Here is an 18,686-nt window from a genome sequence, read left to right as displayed (position 1 = left end):
CTGATAAGTTATTTCTTCTGAATCAGCTGCTGTCGCTGCTGCTTGTCCTGCATGGCTAACAAGTATAACTTGCTGTGAACCTGTTCCACTTTGTTCAGAGAGACCAGAATCAGCAAGGAGAGCAGGAAATTGCTGGCCCTAACAAAAACAAAGAAAAATCAAGTTAGTGAAACAGATAATACTGCGCAACACAAATTAGGCACATTTTGTGAGCCATATTTAATCTTGTATAAGGGCCTCTTATCAAGCTGTAGTAGTGAGTGCCACACAGGAAATGCTCCGAGGCCCATTCAATCCCAATGGGCTTCAGTGCACTTTTCATGGCAGCCCATGATATTTGGCTTGATAAGAGACCCTAAATGAGGTGTCAAACTATAGACCAGTTGCTTCAAATCCTTTACTGAAAATCTAATCAAAGGTTACTAAACAATTAGTGGAATATCTGGATCAATATAATATTCTTCAATTATCCCAATATGGAGTTCACATTGGATATAGTATGGGGACTGTAACAGGAACCCTTGGATCAGAAATTAGAACATACATAAGTAAAGGTAAACAGGTTTTATGAATATTACTACAATTTGATATCTCCAGTGCATTTGATTTGGTCATAAGATACTGCTGAATATATTGGAATTGGAGGAAAAGTAAGAAATTGGTTTAATGGCTTTTTAACAAAAAGAACATACAGGGTGAAAATGAAAATGTGGTATCAGAGGAATGGAGGGAAAGGTATGGGCTTCCACAAGGCTCCCCACTATCATTCATATTATTCAATGTAGATATCATCATTGAGTTATAGTCTTTCAGTTTCTAGAGTTTGTTGTTTTATATATGCTAATGATATAACAATCCATTCAGTCCATTGATAGAAAATGCAATAGAGTAACAAAGAATACATAGCTAGTAGAACAATTAGCTAATTTCAACCATTTAAAACTAAACAAAGACAACACAAAGTTTTTATTACTGGGTTTCATCACAATATCGATCTATATCAACACTGATTCTGGATAAGACGACTCTTAATTTAGAGTTTAAAAATCTTAGGGGAGATAATAGGTTTATGTCATTTAATACATGGGTCTTAAAAAAGGTTTTCTGTATGTTAAGAAAACTTAGAAGGATAAAACACTGCTTTAATCAAGATAATTTTAGATTGGAATGGGGTTGGAGAAACAAGATGGTGGCGGCATGGTAGCAGCTAGGAACCTGAGCTCCACTTACCTTGCTATTCCTCAATCTGAGCATTTGTTTGCCAGTGTTCCTTTTCTCTCCTAGTGAGATTTACTATGCCTCATATGAAATGCAAGGGGTCTGTCCGACTGGATCTTTCTACAACCGGGCAGTCCTTGTTGGACCAGTTCCTGACAAGCTCACCGGCCAGAGAGAGAGGGGGAATTATCCCTGCGGTTGCTCCGGTGGAGGGAGACATCGGAGTCTTAGGGCTAGAAACATCTCTTTCTCCCACTGCAGCTCATTCACCACCTAATACGGCTCAGGGTTTTGTTGAGGGCGGGAATGCTGAGGACCTGATGTGCCTGATGCCAACCGAAGAAACACCCCACGCAGTCCACGGAGCCGAGATGACAACGAATGGAGGAGTGGAAGGAACCGACTCCTCGCAGGCAACTTTGTCTAACATTTGGAGAACGCTCCAAAAATCAGAAACTGCTGCAACTCAATCAGCTGGACAATTCTCAAAAATCGTGAGTAAATTGGATGAACTTACTACCTCTATACAAAATATTAAAACTGAAACGGACTCTAAGTTTGACCAGATAACCAAGGAAATTTCGTCCCTTCAGAAAATTTCAACTACTGTTGTCAAAGATAGAGTCCTCTTTCAGAAGAAAACTGGACAATTGGAGAATCACAATAGGAGGTTTAATCTCGGATATTAAATTTTCTTAAAATACAATTAACTAATCCTTCAGACTTGTTCAAAAAATACTTGATGGAAAATCTTCAATTCACCTCCGAAATGATTCCACCAATAAATTCATTTTCTACATTTCTATTCCGCACTATCCAAAGTTCTAGGCAGATTTAGATATTACCTACAGAAAAAAAGAGAGAATTCACAAGAAAATCAACAAGAAATTGAACAACAAATTGACCTGAATAATTTGACTGATTTATTAGAAAATTCTCAGGAGGAAATCGAATATCAAGGAACTTTGGTCATTTCATTTGTTTTTGAGCAGGACCTGAATTTAATTATGAAGGCCTTTTTTCGATTTCCTCAGTCTTTTTATGGGACAAAAAATTAGAATATTCCCAGATGTTACTAAAGTAGTTTTGAGACGACAACGGGAACTCACGGCAGCCATTCTGATGACAGCTCTGCACGAGGCAGAAGCATAGGAAGATCGCTCCTGCCCTGCTTCACCGCTAGACCACCAGGTAAGGTTCTGGGGAGGCTTGGACGGCTTAAAAATAGCTGAAAAATGAAAATAGGTTTTTGTAAAAAAAATTGTGAATAACCGAATCCACGGATACTGAAACCACGGATTTGGAGGGAGAAGTGTATATCGAATATGCTTGTCTTCAGTGTGTCTATCTATTGAACCTACCCAAATCTTACTGGTCTTGACTTAACACCACACCAATAACCTTATGCCTGAAGGTGTCACCTATATGTAGGTATAGTGGGATTAGGGTAGAGTTTGGAAGGCTCACATATTCTACCATAAGTGCAGTAGTTAGAGTGGGATATGGGCCTGAGTCCCCATCTCTATAGTTTACTACACTGACCAACAGGAACCTGCTTGCTGCTTTAATAGGACATAGCATCTGAAGCTGTCATATAGGCAGGTATATACTGTTTAATTCACATCTTTAGGGAAAGGGAGGGGGTCAGTGACCACCGGAGAAGTAAGGTGGGGTCATGCCTTCAGCCCTTCAGTTGTCATCTGGTCAGTTTGGGCACTTTTCTGGCACTTATTTGGTATAAAAACAGATCTAGCCTCAAATGTCCAAATTGTCCCCGGACGTACTCTACAATGTTCCATTATTACAGAAAAATACTCAAATCATAAGCCCGCCTTATTCCCATGAAAATCACACCTCAGATATGTCCCTTTAAGATTTAGACACATTGCAAATAAGTAGCATAGGAAGCAGTCTACAAAATAGGTTTCAAAAATAGTGATTTGGAAGATTTGGCGAGAGCAACGTCCATCTTCCCCTTTATGCCACTTTTTGGACATTTTTCTTCTTTGAAAATGAGTCCCATAGGGTATTTGGAGCTAATTTTACAAAGGCAATAACATTTGGGATGGAAAGATTAGGCATTTACCTTGATAATCTTCTTTCTAGTAAATAGGCTCATCATTCTGAGACCCTGGTCCCTCTTTAGATGGACCAGATCTGCCTCGATCAGTCTGGTGTGATGAGAACTACCAGCCCTGGATGCAACATCATTCTTCGCAGGACTCTGCCTATCGTGGGCCATGGCGAGAACACATACTGAAGCCCTGTCTGTGGCCACAGCTGCACCAGGGCATCAACCCGGTGCTTCCTGGCCCGTATCTTCAACTAAAAAATGCAATTGTCTTCTTGTTAGTCACTGATGCCATGAGGTTGAACATCTTGCACCCCCACCGACTCCCAAAGTTGTTGAATGCTTCCTGAGACAGAGCCCCTTCTCTGGAATCCAGAGTCTGTCGGCTGAGGAAATCTGTTTGCACATTGTCTACTCCCGCTACATGTGCCACCGAGAGGGCCAACAGATGGATCTCCACCCATTGGAATAGCATTTGGGCCTCCAGCCATAGCGGAGCACTCTTGGTGCCTCCCTGACGATTGACATAGGCTACTGCGGTTGAATTGTCCAAGAAAACTTGTACTGCTTTGTTCTGCAGGAAGCTTCCGAGCATCTGCAGTGCTAGGTGGATGACTCTTAGCTCCAACCGGTTGATCGATCACTTTCTCTGTGAAGGGGAACAACGTCCCTACACTGGGCGACCCTTACAATGAGCTCCCCAGCCATATAGGCTGACATCCGTTGTCAGCATTACCCACGTAGAGATGTGAAGTGGCACTCCCCAGGATAGAGACTGTGGCTCCAGCTACCAGTTCAGCCTGCAACACACCTCTGTTGTCTAAAGTAGGGGCAACTGCAACACATATGTATGCATTGACCAGCGGGATAAGAGCACATCTGGAGAGGGTGTAAATGCACCTATCCCGGGGAACCACGCCTATTGTTGCTATCATTGACCCTAGCATTTGTAAATAATGCCAGCTGTTGGTACTGGCCTGTCCCAAAACTCCCTGATCTGATGTGTGAGCTTTGCTCTACAAACTTCAGGGAGAAACACTTTGTTGTTCTTCATGTTGAAAAGGTCACCCAGATACTCCAGGGACTGTGTCAGCTCTAGGTGGCTTTTTTGGAAGTTTATAAGCCAGCCCAGACTCTACAGGAGCTGGACCATGCGCTCCACTGTCGTCTTTCCATCAGATTCGGACAGAGCTCATATCAGTCAATCGTCCAGGTATGGATGCACTTGCATCCTCTCTTTCCGGAGGTGCACTGCTACTACAATCATCATCTTAGTGAAGGTGCGTGGCGCAATGGCCATTCCAAATGGAAGGGCTGAGAACTGGAAGTAGTGCTCCAGAACGTGGTACCTCAAGAACCTCCTGTAATCCGCGAAAATGTGGATATGTAGATATACCTCTGTCAAATCCAGTGAGGAAAGAATTTCCCCCAGCACTATGGAGGCAAGGACAGACCTTACAATTGCCATGTGGAAATGTGGTATCTTGAGTGTTGCATTTTCCGATTTCAGTTCCAGAATCAGCCTCCAGTCTTCTGAGTCTCGTTTACGTACAATAAAGTATATGGAGTATCTGCTTGAGCCCAATTTTTCATCCGGGACGGTTTCTTTGGCTGCCAGATCCAGTAGCCTCCCCTTACTGTCACTTGGACTCGGACTGCCTTCTCTGGCTTCCCTTGTGGAGTATCCACAAAGTCTAGAAGGGGATGAAAGAACTTGAGCTTCTACCCCTCCTGGATAATTTCCAGTACCCAGCATTCTGATGTGTTCTTCGCCCACACCTCCCTCCTATCCTTGGAGGCACAGCTCCTGACCTGGCATCATAACTTTTCTTGGGGGTTGCCATGAGGCAAGATCCTGAGGACTGGGTATGCTTAGCACCCCCAAATCACTGTCTTGAAACTTGAAAAGATCTCTGGACCAAAGGTCCTCCCGAGTACTGGCAAAAGTGCAGAGAGCCACAAAAATTAGCTCAACTTGACCACTAGGGGCCCTTGGTCTGCTTGGTAAAGACTTTGGTAAAGGGTTTGGACGATATTATGGTTAGTGTGCAGGATCATAAGCCAAAGAGCAAATGACCCTTAAAAAGCAATTTGCTCAGCGACGTCCTAGAGGATGAATCTCCCGCCCACTGTCTGATCCAAAGCATTCTACGAGGAGAAATAGCATATGTAGAAACCTTGCTCAGAACCCTGAAGAGATCATACAGAGCATCTGCCACATAATCCACTCCGATGAGCATCTCAAACAAATCTTAGCGAGACCTGCTCTATTGGCTACTGATGAAAATGCGCCTACTCATACATCTTGGATGGAACTGGAGATGCTACTCAAGCGAGTTGTAAGGGCAGAATTACATGGGAGTACATTGGTGCAATATCTCAAAAAGGCTATGAGCCCGAGGGGGCTATGTATTACAAAAGAGTCAAAGATGGTCTCATCTGATAAAAGTTTCATGGATAAATGGTTTGCTATTCTAAATCGTTGTTCCAGGGCCTTAAAGATTTTGTTGGTGGAAACTATAGCAGCTACCAAAAAAGAATTGTGTGCAAAAGTAGCAACCATAGAGGGGGAGTTAAGAGAAACAAACACGCAAGAGGAATATGATAAACATAGAAAAGATCTGCAAAAGACTATAATAGACTTTCAGGACAATATAAAACAGATGAAGATAAAGAAACTCAGATGGAATGAAAAGGATTATCAGTTTGATAAGGTATATACATGGAATAAACGTTCTGCCCCGCTGGGACAAAAAAAGAAGGTAGCTGTTGAAAGATCCTCAGGAGAGACGGAGGGTTTGGGTGATGATTCAAGTAAGACATCGGTGGAAAAGACACAGGGGAAAGGAGAACTGAACAACAGGAGAGGACAATCTAGAGCACAGGTGTCGAAGTCGGTCCTCGAGGGCCGGAATCCAGTCGGGTTTTCAGGATTTCCCCAATGAATCTGCATGAGATCTATGTGCATGCACTGCTTTCAATGCATATTCATTGGGGAAATCCAGAAAACCCGACTGGATTCCGGCCCTCGAGGAGGGACTTTGACACCCCTGATCTAGAGGGTGCAGTCGCCAAATACAAAGAGGTTGACAACAGAGCAACAGTGGACCCAAGACACGTATAGCACAGAATCAACAGTAATTAATTTATCCTCCACAGTGTTGAATGAACATCAGTTAAGAGTTCTTAGTTTGGGTCTAGGGTTTGTAATTGAACAACCTCCGGATTTCTTCCATCTTAAAGTTGCTTTTTTGAAATTTGTAAGGAAAATGCAACTGAAGGTATTCTTTCAAGATAAAAATAAGTGTGAGGATATTGAAATAGCAAATGAAGAAAGAGGAATGGAAATAGAGACGGAAGAGGGGGTGAATATTCAAGATGTGTGTAAGGTTCCATCATGATGGACACCGCCAGGCTCTATGGACCCCATCATACAGACCTTTTGAGATCTTGTTATGCAAGCATTACCACAAATGGAGGAGAAGCGGTCTTATCAAAATAGACACAGAATTTTTTCTAGTGTGGATAACCAAGCATTGAACCAGCTCATAGAAAATGATACTATAATTATTCTGAAGGCTGAAAAAGGTGGAGCTACAGTGGTGATGGATAGAACAAAATATGAATTGGAAAGCTCAGAAACAGCTGCCAGATGTTCAGTCATATCGCATACTGGATGAGGACCCTTGGGAAAGATATAGCAGACACATTATGAATCTGGTATGCTTACACAGAGGGAATATGTATTTTTAGTGGAGCGTCATCCTCGAAAACCTCAGATATACTTTGTTACCAAAATACATAAAACTCTGTTTGATCCTCTGGACCGCCCAATAGTCAATACTCGCCACTCCCTCCTGGAACCTCTATCAAAATACGTGGATTGTTTTCTGCGAATAGAAGCATCTAAAGTGCGTTCTTATCTAAAAGACTCTTCTCACTTCTTAAGAACATTGCACCAAATCAAAGAGTGGATGGTGACAGTTGATGTCACTTCATTATACACAAGAATTCTACAAATAGGGGCTTTGGAAATTATATTGGAGGTGTTAGAATGTAGAATCACCCCTGTGAGAATGGAAAAAGAATTTTTGTTACAGTTATCTAAGTGGGTGATTGAACATAATTATTTTAAATATCGAGGAATGTTTTATCAACAGGCACAAGGGGTGGCCATGGGGGTGGTTCTGGCCCCTTCTATGGCAACCCTCTACGTATCTAAGTTCGAAGAATTATATATTTATCCATCAAGCCACTTTAAGCAAATATCTCTGTGGGTTAGGTTCTTGGACGATATTTTTTTCCTCTGGAAAGGTTCGAAAATGGACCTGGATATATTTGTGAATTGGATGAACAATTTGGATCCACATCTTCAGCAGGGCTATGGAGTCGGAGTCGGAGGAAATTTCGGGTACCTGGAGTCGGAGTCAGAAATACAAAAACTGAGGAGTTGGAGTCGGAACATTTATCTACCGACTCCATTTTTGAACTTGGCATTCCAATCACGAGCGATTCTTTCAGCTATAGCACCCACTATATACACAGCACAAATGTTGCGAGCAGCTTCTGCGGCCTTAGAACCTTGATTAAAAGCAAAAAGAAGGTGGTGTCGAAAATGCTAATTTCTCTCAACTTGACATTCCATTTTAATGATCTGAAAATTAACCAGTGCTGTGGAGTCGGAGTTGAGGAGTCGGAGGAAATTTCAGATACCTGGAGTCGGAGTCAGAAGTACAAAAAACTGAGTCGGAGTCGGAACATTTATCTACCGACTCCACAGCCCTGATTTTCAGTATACCATGCATTGCCATCAGAAACACATTCAGTTTATTGATGTCCACTACTTTGGGCTCCTTTTATTAAGCTGTGATTGCGTTTTTAGCGTGCGCTAAACCTGCACTATGTGGCTAGAATTAATGCCAGCTCAATGCTGGCGTTAGCGTCCAGCGTGCGTGCTAAAACCGCTATCACAGCTTAGTAAAAGGATTCCTTTGTTTAGTAAGAAAGTTACTTGAAATACTTTATTACATTTTAGGAGCTTTCACCTATACAAATTATGGTTTAACTTCCCTATCAGCCAATTTCTTTGGGTGAGGAGGATATGTTCATCTTTAGAGCACCGTTTTTTTGGAAAGAGGGTATCCTAAAAAACTATAAAACAGACTTTTTTGAGAGCTAGGTTTGCCCAATGGGACTTACTATTAACTAGTAAGCCGAAGGAGAAATTTAGGCAGTTAATGACTTGTGTGCTGATGTTTTCTAGGGCAGTTGGTACACTGTATGAGAACATATAGGCCCATATTGCATCTACATTCAAATCTCAGTGTCTTTCCGATGATAGCATACACAAGGGGTAAAACTATTGGCCAAAAACTAAATTTTCAAATATTTAGGGCTCCTTTTACGAAGCCGTTTTAGCGGCTTTATCGCACGCATCTTTTTAGTAAGCGGTAACCCCTGCGCTAGCCAAAATAATACCGCCTGCTCAAGAGGAGGCAGTAGCGGCTAGCACGGCCGGCAAACTAGCGCGCGCTATTACACGTGTTAAACCACTAACGCAACTTCGTAAAAGGAGCCCTTAGTGTTAAAGAACACAATATTCAACAGGGGGAACACACAAGTTGTGGCAAGTGCCAGTGGTGCATAGGTAGTATAACAGGACGGGAATGGAGGGTTCCAGGGAAAAGACACGTATTAAAATTGCATACTAGCACTGACTGTAACAGCAAATCAGTGGTTTATGCAATATTATGTCCATGTAATCTAGTATCCAACATACAAAAAAAAGGGGGACAAGAAACTATTTTAATGCCTTTGAACCGAGAAGGTGCTCAGATTCCAAGGATGGAACGGAAATTCTCAAAGCAGGGGACAAGCCCCTATAGAGTCTTTCTCAGAGTCTATCACTGCACCAACCTCTAAAGTAGAAAGGTAATTAAAATAATATCCATTGTGATGCTTCTGTTAAGTTAAATATAAGTTTCTAGTAGATTTTTTCTTTTTATAAATCTCAGTGCAATAAAGTGAACTTAACTTGAATATCCACGCAGCATGATCCAGCAGGGTTCTGACGCGTTTCGCCTGTGTGGCTGCTTCAGAGAACCTGCTTGTGCTGAATGTAGTTCCAATTTAAATTCTTCCTAACTCTCTGCCCATAGCATTTCATTTTGCTATGGGCAGAGAGTCAGGAAGAATTTAAATTGTAACTACATTCAGCACAAGCAGGTTCTCTGAAGCAGCCACACAGGCGAAACGCGTCAGAACCCTGCTGGATCATGCTGCGTGGATATTCAAGTTAAGTTCAAGGCGGATTACATAAGAAGTTATTTGGACATTTAGGAATGCATAAGGAGTTATCCCCATCCCCGCAATTTCTTTTCCTGTCCCTGCCCCATTCCTGCAAGCTCTGTCCTCATCTGCACAAGCCTCAAACACTTTAAAATCATAAGTGTTTGGGACAGGCTAAATTTTTCCTTTTGGTGGGAAACTTTATATCTATTTTACAGATATGAAAAAATGAATTCAGAAATATTGTGTCATAATAAACTATTTAAAACAACATGGGGTCCATTAACAAATTTGTTAACATTAGTTGTATAATGCCTTTATTTCCTATTTGATTTGCACATACATCCAGGTAGGGTGGGAGGGAGGGAAGGGAGGAAATAAATTTTGTATTATTCTTTGATCGAATGTAGTGCTGTTCGTGATATTAATTGTATGTAAAATTTATTGCACTTTGTACTCAAATTGAAAATCATAAGTGTTTGAGGCTGTGCGGTTAAGGCAGAGCTTACAGGAATGGGACAGGCATAGCGATAAAATTTGAGAGGACATGGAAATTGAGTTCCTGCGGGGACAGAGACAACTTTGTCCCCGTGTCATTCGCTAATTGTGATAAAATTATGCAATAATACAACCCACAAACTTCACAAGGGTACTCAGTCAATACGATAGGTCAAACGGTAGTGTAAATCTTAACTACCATTAATATGCCCTTATGCCCTTACGACATAAGGGCATATTAATGGTAGTTAAGATTTAAACTACCGTTTGACCTATCGTATTCTCTAATTGTGAGCACATAAAGTGAGCATATTTTGTCTAGATGGACAACTTTACGTGATATTTGGAGTCTGGAAATATAACACAACATCTCTGCCACTCAGTGGCCCCGAATATGGAATCGTAGAGTGCGATGTACAGCTTCAGCTGCTATGAGACAAACTTTATACTTCTTATTATACAGAATATTCTGGACCCCAGTGAGACTACAAAAACTAGATAACACACGTTCTAATAAATGCTGGCATTGTCAACTTGTAGTGGGAACATTAGGGGAGTTTAATGACAGATGCACAGCTGGGCTTGACAAGGGACGCACTTTCCCCATTGCTCAGCTCCAGCCAGGCTTTTTGACCTGGAACTTGAGCCATCTGGTACCCCATAACACCAGAGGGACTACAGGGGGCTAAGCCAGTGCCTCTCGTCACCTCATATGCTGCAAGGCACCTGGCACACAGACAGTCCTCAGCCATCCATCCAGTGCAAATCTATCATGAATCCTTACCATCCTGACATAAGGAGTCCATCTAGACCGATTTTGAGTCACATTGAGGTGTTTTGAAGCAGATAGAGGTTTTTATTCCAAAATTGGGAAATCAAAGATGGCCACCATGGCAGCGATTTTAGCACCAAAAAGGGCTCATAGCAGCTAAATAAGGGGTCAGAAAATTTGGGGAATGGTATTTTAGAGGTAGGGGACCATGTCCCTAGCTCCAGAAATCTTTAAAATTCACTTTTGAAGACCCTCCTCCCCCCAATTTTTCTCATAGGCTGTCACAGCCTTACTCACTGTGCCATGCTGATGCTGGGAGCTGCAAAAGGCTGAAACAGCAGCCAGAGAACTGCCTCAGACAAGCCTGGAAACCCGGATAGCTTGCTTCTTTGGATTGCCCCTCAGTCTAACCAGATGAACTGAGACCTCAACCCCCATAGGAACGTGCAGGGGGAGGAAATGCAGTCAGCAACCGATCCTGGTGAAAATCTGCCAAGGGGCTTCTCAGCCTGCGTTTAAGCTCTCTGCAGACAAAACCTGAAGCGAACCTTGCTCCCAAGAGAACGGTCCCTTAGCTCCCAGACTGTTAATGCAGGTAGGCCACGCATGCATCCTGCTAAGCAGGCTGCCTCTTGGCTACAGAATACTGAGTTCAGAGTCTATTGTTCTCTGCAGCCAGAGATGTCCCGAAACTGGGAGCCTCTGCAACACCGAAAAGCCTCATGACCGGATAAAAAATCCAATGTTAAATGAAAAAGAAACATGAGCAGAACAGATAGGCTCCTACCATCTTGCGTGTAGAAAGTAAAACTGAGGATAGTCCAGAATGAGGGGAGACTGAGCAGAAAAATATAAATGAAGCTCTTTACACAGGATCTTGCGATCAGAGGTTCACAGCCACCTGTTTCAGAATAATGCGCCTATTGCACTAGAATGCAGGTTTTCTTGTCTGAATAACAACTCTGCAAAATTCTATCTTATTTTTACTGGGAACTTGTAGGGAGAAGGGAATCAATACTTCCCTAAAGCTCTGTCCTTTAAAACTTATTTTTATTGAATTCTTTTTATTAAGAAAAAGGAGTTCCATACAGCATTGCAATGTAAAACATTTAAAAATGATTAAAAAACACATTAACCCTAACATCAGTACATCATATTTTCTGTGTCTTCAAATAAAACCAAGCAGAACCTCCCTGGGCCGAAAAAAAAACATTCATTACAAATTATCACCCTTCCACATGGATACTCAGTTATATTCAGGTAATGCTGAACAGTTGCTCAAATTTCAGGCAAACACTAACTCCCTGTTTTACTAAGGTGCACTAACCGATTAGCGTGCGCTAAATGCTAACGCGTCCATAGACTAACATGCACACATCAGCATTTAGCGCGTGCTAATCAGTTAGCGCACCTTTGTAAAACAGGGCCTAAAAAAACCATGCATATAGGGGTAGCTATCTTTGCATAATCATGAAAAAATACAGATACAAATAAGTGAACATAATCTATTTGTTGAATTTTCACAAAACACATAAAAACATTTTGTGGTAATTTGCCTTGTCAGCATGGACTAATCACATGCTATTTAATTTTTTTTTAACTTGTTGGGGGAGGGGCGTATCATGGGTGGGGGATAGGTGAAGAAGTGTTATCCAGCTAGCACATTCGCATTAGTGTGCATTAACTCTTAATGTGAAGCAATTAGCACCGGAAAGCACTCACACACTATTTTTTTTTTTGCATGACCCACATGCTAATGTAAAAATTAGTGTGGGATGTGCAAGAAACAAATTGGAAAAATCCAGAATATACTACCATGACAAATTTGGGCTGTGTTAGCATGTGCTAGCATGTGTTAGTCCTGTGTTAGCATGTGCTAAGCACAGATTTTAGCTTAGTAACGGGACCCTAAAATTCCTAAATTTAAGAGCATAAGCTTTTTTTAATTGAACTATTGGGTTCAATCACTATGATTGCAATTTTATAAAAGGGTTGCCTATTTCTAGGATCCAACACCGCATGCATCTGAACTGAATTTATTGTTTTGATATACTGCAGTTGACAAAGTATTAAGAAGTATATAATACAAAAATTTTGAAACAATTGCAAGATACACTTTTTTTGTACATTACAATAAAAGAAGAAGTACAGATAAGATTACTCACAGTCAATTAGATATTACAATATTGCTGAAATAAAATTAACTTAATTCACTTGCAAAAAGCAGGATAAGAGATCACCCTGAAAACTATTAATTAAAGAATTTGGAGCCTATCCTCATATAAAGAAAAGTACAAGCACCGACAGGTCAAAAATGCATCTAGATTATAAAATACTATGAGGCCCTTTTGAAAAGATGTGGGAAAAAGTGGCCTTAGTGGGCCCTTAAGCCAGTCTTTCCCACACACTACAGCCATTTCATCCCACAGCTAGAAAATGACTGATTTCCAATTTTTAGCACATGGCCATTAACACCGATGTTGTCATTAGCCCCTACCATCACCTATTTCACGGGCAATAAGAGCTCAAATGCTAATCAGTGCATTGGCATTGACAGTGCACTAGCTAATTAGCATAGAAACGCTCACTCTCCACACCCAGACATGCCCCTTCATGAAAAGAATTGTGCATGGTGTGCGCTCAGAGTGCAAAATTATAGCAGAACACCTAAGCACATTAGTGCTTACTGTAATTTACTAAAAAGAACTTGTGAGGGAGTGACTAGTATCCCTAAGAATACTCCCTCTCTGAGGCTGTAGTTTAGCCACCTTACAGCAGGCTAAGATATGTCAGAGGCTGAGTCAGAGGGCTGGAGTTCCAGACAGGAAGTGATTAAATGCCCTGGAGCACAGTGGATCAGGGAGGACCAAGGGAAAGGTCTCTAAGAGAGAGTTCCTGGGTGCAGAGATCTTCTGAAGGGAAGATTCAAGTAGAGGAGTCCTACCTAAAGAATTAGCTGGGCTGCAATGCCTTTGGGGGGAGTCCCAGAAAAGTAAGGAGTAGCCCTAGCTCAGAAGTTTGCACCTGTAGAAGTCTAGGGACTGCATGAGAACAGAAGACTGCAAAGCTAAAGGAGTGCCTTTATTTTTGTGTGAAGACCCAGATACTCAGCATCTTAGTTAGAGCCAGGCCTAGATTTATGTACGAGTAACAGGAACAGGCTGTCTTGCTTTGCTTATCTGTTCACCAATAGAGCTTTTCCTTTGACTTTATATTGCCTTTTGCTAAGTGTGATCATATTTATCTGTTTAAAAGTAAATTTCATAGTTCTCTATCAGAATACACTTACTTGGGATGTGATATTAAGTGTAACTGCATCTAGCCCACCGGACAGCATACCCTGTGTGTCAGCTAGAGTCAGGGTGACACTGCTATCTCCTCCTACTCCTGCTGGTGACATTACCAAATTTTGAGTTGACACTGGGGTTTGTGACATAGATGTTGATGGAAGGCTGCCAGTTGATGTTGTAAGTTCTGTTGAAAATGAACACATACTCAAGAAGAAAGCAAAGAAACTCCAGGCAACAAAAATATATTGAGGAAACTACTATAATTTAGCTCAACTACTAAATGCTTGACACTTATTTATACAAAACAACTATTTACAAAGCTGAAAATCTTCATTAAAATGCTACTTATATCTATAATATAACCAGATCTACATACAGCATAGTTACTTAGCTGTAACAGGTGTTATCCAGGGACAGCAGGCAGATAGTCTCAGATGGGTGACATTATCCACGGAACCCGGCACAGACTATTCGAAAGTATACTGCCACTTTAACTTCTTCAGAAGTTTCGAGACTGCCCATACCGCGCATGCCCGATGTCAGCTCATGAGGTCATCAGTTCCATGCCCAAGTGAAGAAGCCAACTAGGGGAGGTGGGAGGGTTGTGAGAATAGCTGCCTGCTGTTCCTGGATAACACCTGTTAAGTAAATAACTGTGCTTTATCCAAGAATAAACAGGTAGTATATTCTCACAGATGGCACTCCCTACCGTAACTGAAAGGGATGGAGGGAGAGTTAGCCTCTAAATAAAAATAACAGGTGTAGCATCACTCAATAAAATCAGATATACCATCTCATATGAGTATGCAGAGATTAATAGGAGGATAAATGAATTGAGGTCTAGGAACTGGTAGAGAAATGTTCTCCAGTAAAAAGCAAATAAACCAATAAAGCCCTCATTGATTGATGGTGTTAAGTAGAAGCCAACCTCATAGTGGTAGCTGATTCCGAGCATAGGAGAGCGAGATGCTGTGAAGACCCAGATAGAAAATGTCTATTTGGGTACTGAAAAACCATATTTTTAAAGAGGAAAAGGAAATCAATGGTTAGGTGAAGCCCTGCATGACTTACGTCACTGTAAATGGAAAACAAAAGAAGTAGGGGAGAATATGACTGTAGGAAAAACCAGGAAACAGAACATAGTGAGGAGAGAAACTCTATGACTATCATTGGAACAATGAAGAAAGAGATGGAAAAAAACCTACTCCATCATGGAGAGAACATTTTTTTTATTCCAATTTGAGTCTTAGAGGGAATGAGCATTGCTAATCCCTGAGGGTCACCCTGAGAGGTATGGTAGCTCTCCTGTAAAGTGACACAATATCAGTGCTCGAGGTTCACTGACTCAAAGAGTGGAAGTGATGTAGAATAGAAGTGATACTTTCCCAAAAAAGTAGTGAAAAACAAAAGGAGCAGAGATCTGGCTGGAAAAAAGATCAGCAAAGATAGGGCCAGTTTGAGATCATAATTTACTGGAGAAGGTTTGATTGGAGGCTTGGAATTTCTGAATGCTTCCAAAAATATAAAAATAAATGGATACTCAGGGAGAGGTTTATGGCTGAAACGAAATAGTGGAGGAACTGACAGTAGTAAATTGAAGCGCAATCTAAAGATTCTGACCTCAGGTTCAACTGAGATATGGAGTCAAATTGTTGGACTCAGAGTAGAGAATGACATGAGGACCGTTTACCATGGTAAACCATGGTCACCGCAGTAAATCCGCAGGAATGGAGACATTTGCAACTGGTTTACCGCAGGAATTGGGACAAGACTTTTCACCACCCTGTGGGAATGGGGACAAGACCATTTACCGCCCCATGGCAGCGGTGAAAAGTCTTACTCCTGTGGTAAAAAAAATTGCACCCGCGTTAGACTTGACATCTCCTTCCCAGCTCCTCTTGTGCCTATTTTACTTTCAGAAGCCAGCCATGCCACAATGAAGACAGAAGGAACTCAAAACCAAAGCCTGAGACCAATGTGATTTGAAGAATAAAATTACTAGACAACAAAAGGTAGAAAAAAATTTATTTTATATTTTATGATTAGAATATTTCAGATCTGAAATAAGTATCCTGCTAGAGCTGGTATTAGACATAACTGAGAACTGCAAAGCCAGGGCTATGCTTCTTTAGCTTCCAGCTGGCTTAGGGCTCTCTCTGACCAGGGGGCAGTTGCCCTAGTTGCACTCCCCTAACACTATTCCTGCCATGTGTGACTGAAGTATTCTGTTAGCTTGATTTTTCTATGTAGCATTATGTAGTAATTTTGTTTGTTTGGTTTTCACAATAGTGGAGGGGATATTTGTGAAAGGGAGGGGAGACAGGGTTTTTGTTGATCCTTGCTTTGTATTATTTGTGTTTATAAAATGACAATTGTACAGAATGTTGTCTCTTTTTATACTTTAATAAAATAAGTGCAGTATAAAATCATAACTATTAAAGGCTTGTCCGGATGGAATCAGACAGTTTGCAGGGCAGGTACGGGGACTGAGCTTGTAGGGCGGGGACGGGAACCAAGCTTGTGGGGCAGGGACGGGGCAGGGACGGGGACAAGCTCTCAAGGACGGAGTGGTAACGGTGATAAATTTTTTTCCCCGTGTCAGGACTCTAACTCAGAGCTCTGAGTGCTAAGCTGACACATAAAACCTTTCCTTAATCAAACAGGAATAGTAGGCAAAGCAATGACGAAGAGAGTGAACAGAATTCTGGATGCCATTGGTAAGGGATTACACCTATGTAGCCAAGCAAAATCAGTGGAAGTAAAAATATCAATGGGGTAATGGTTTTCAGTAACAAGAATGATAGCAGAAAATTGGACAAAGAAACATAGAAACATAGAAACTGACGGCAGAAAAGGGCCAAGGCCCATCTAGTCTACCCATACCAATGTCCCACCCCCTAACTCCCTCCGTGAAGAGATCCCACGTGCCAATCCCATTTTTTCTTAAAATCTGACATGCTGCTGGCCTCAATTACCTCTAGTGGAAGACTATTCCAGCGATCAACCACTCTTTCGGTGAAGAAATATTTTCTGGTGTCACCATGAAATTTCCCACCCCTGAGTTTCAACGGATGCCCTCTTGTTGCCATGGGACCTTTAAGAAAAAAGATATCTTCCTCCACCTCGATACGGCCCGTGACATATTTGAACGTCTCAATCATGTCCCCCCTCTCTCTGCGTTCCTTGAGTGAGTATAGCTGCAACTTATCCAGCCGTTCCCCATACGGGAGATCCTTGGGTCCTGAGACCATCCGGGTGGCCATTCTCTGAACCGACTCAACTCTCCGCACATCTTTGTGGTAATGTGGCCTCCAGAATTGTACAGAGTATTCCAGATGGGGTCTCACCATGGATCTGTACAAAGGCATTATGACCTCGGGCTTACGGCTGACGAAGCTCCTACGGATACAACCCATGATTTGTCTAGCTTTGGATGAAGCTTTCTCCACTTGATTGGCAGACTTCATGTCTTCACTAATGATCCTTCTGGCTGTTAGGTAAAGAGAGTGAAGGTTTTATGAAACAGAAGATCTTGGTTCTAAATTAACTGGAAAAGGAAACAGATTTATATTTTTTCTTTCCAGTTTTTTTTTAAAGGTGGTTGTTATATATTGTTGTAGAAATGAAAAAACAAGGTCGTCAGGGCCACCAAGGAGCTGGAAGAATGATGGTAGCTAGTTGTCAGTCAGATGTGAGGAACAACCTTTAAACTAGAGGGTAAAAATGTAGTTTTGAAGAGACAATCTGGGTTTGTACCCAGGTAAGTAAGCACTTAAATAGGTTAACTAACCTCTAGAGCAGTGTTCTTCAACTGCTGATCTGCGGACAGGTGCCGGTCTGCAGGGCCGGCACATGCATCGGGCCCGAGATGGTGTTCTTCAACTGCCAGTCTGAGCTGCGATTGATGCAGTGTTATCTTTTGGACGGCTCCCTCTTCCTCACTGCCGCAGTGCACAAAGCTGTGGGCAGCGGCTCCTACATGTGTCCTGCGCCTGAACCGGAAGCCTTCTCTCTGACATCTCAACGTGCTTCCAGATGAGGCGCGGGATGCGCGAGGAGCCGCTGCCCATGACTTTCTGCACTGCGTGTCAGTGTGGAAGAGGAAGCCGGCCCGAAGATAACACTGGGAACGGTATAAAATGGCCAGGCGGTAGCAGGCCAGAAAGTAAGGCACAGCATGGAGGGAGACAACAAAGGTAGGGGGAATGATTTTATTTTTGAATTTAGTGATTGAATTGTGTCAATTTTGAGAATTTACATCTGCTGTCTGTATTTTGCACTGTTCAGGAAGAAATGCATTTGTTTCTTTTTCTCTGGGGGTTGTACTGCATGTAGAGTTTGGCATCTTAGGGTTTGTATGTATATATTAGTACTTTTGGTTTTTGGTCCCGTATTTGCATAGGGGTTATCTGTGTTCTGGTAGCAATGACTTAGCCCAGTGTTCTTCAACCGCCGGTCTGCAGACTGGTGCCGGCCCACAAACTAATTATTTTATTTCCATCGGTCCATAGGTGTAAAAAGGTTGAATAACACTGCTCTAGAGCAGTGT

At 41.9% G+C, this 18,686-nt stretch overlaps 1 protein-coding gene across 2 annotated transcripts in view; it reads right to left on the bottom strand.

The window, feature by feature from the left end:
* ZNF236 (zinc finger protein 236) overlaps positions 1 to 18,686 on the bottom strand; it is a 348,597-nt gene that overhangs the window by 27,876 nt on the left and 302,035 nt on the right. For both annotated transcript variants that reach the window (XM_033934375.1, XM_033934376.1), the window contains exons 28-29: positions 14,137 to 14,321; positions 1 to 138 (exon numbers count right to left, since the gene is read on the bottom strand). In XM_033934375.1, coding sequence (XP_033790266.1) covers positions 1 to 138; positions 14,137 to 14,321 — 323 coding nt within the window. The remainder of the gene's footprint in view (positions 139 to 14,136; positions 14,322 to 18,686) is intronic.

Source organism: Geotrypetes seraphini, chromosome 2, assembly GCF_902459505.1.
Source record: "Geotrypetes seraphini chromosome 2, aGeoSer1.1, whole genome shotgun sequence".
NCBI lineage: Eukaryota > Metazoa > Chordata > Amphibia > Gymnophiona > Dermophiidae > Geotrypetes > Geotrypetes seraphini.
This window is presented reverse-complemented; position numbering and strand designations above follow the sequence as displayed.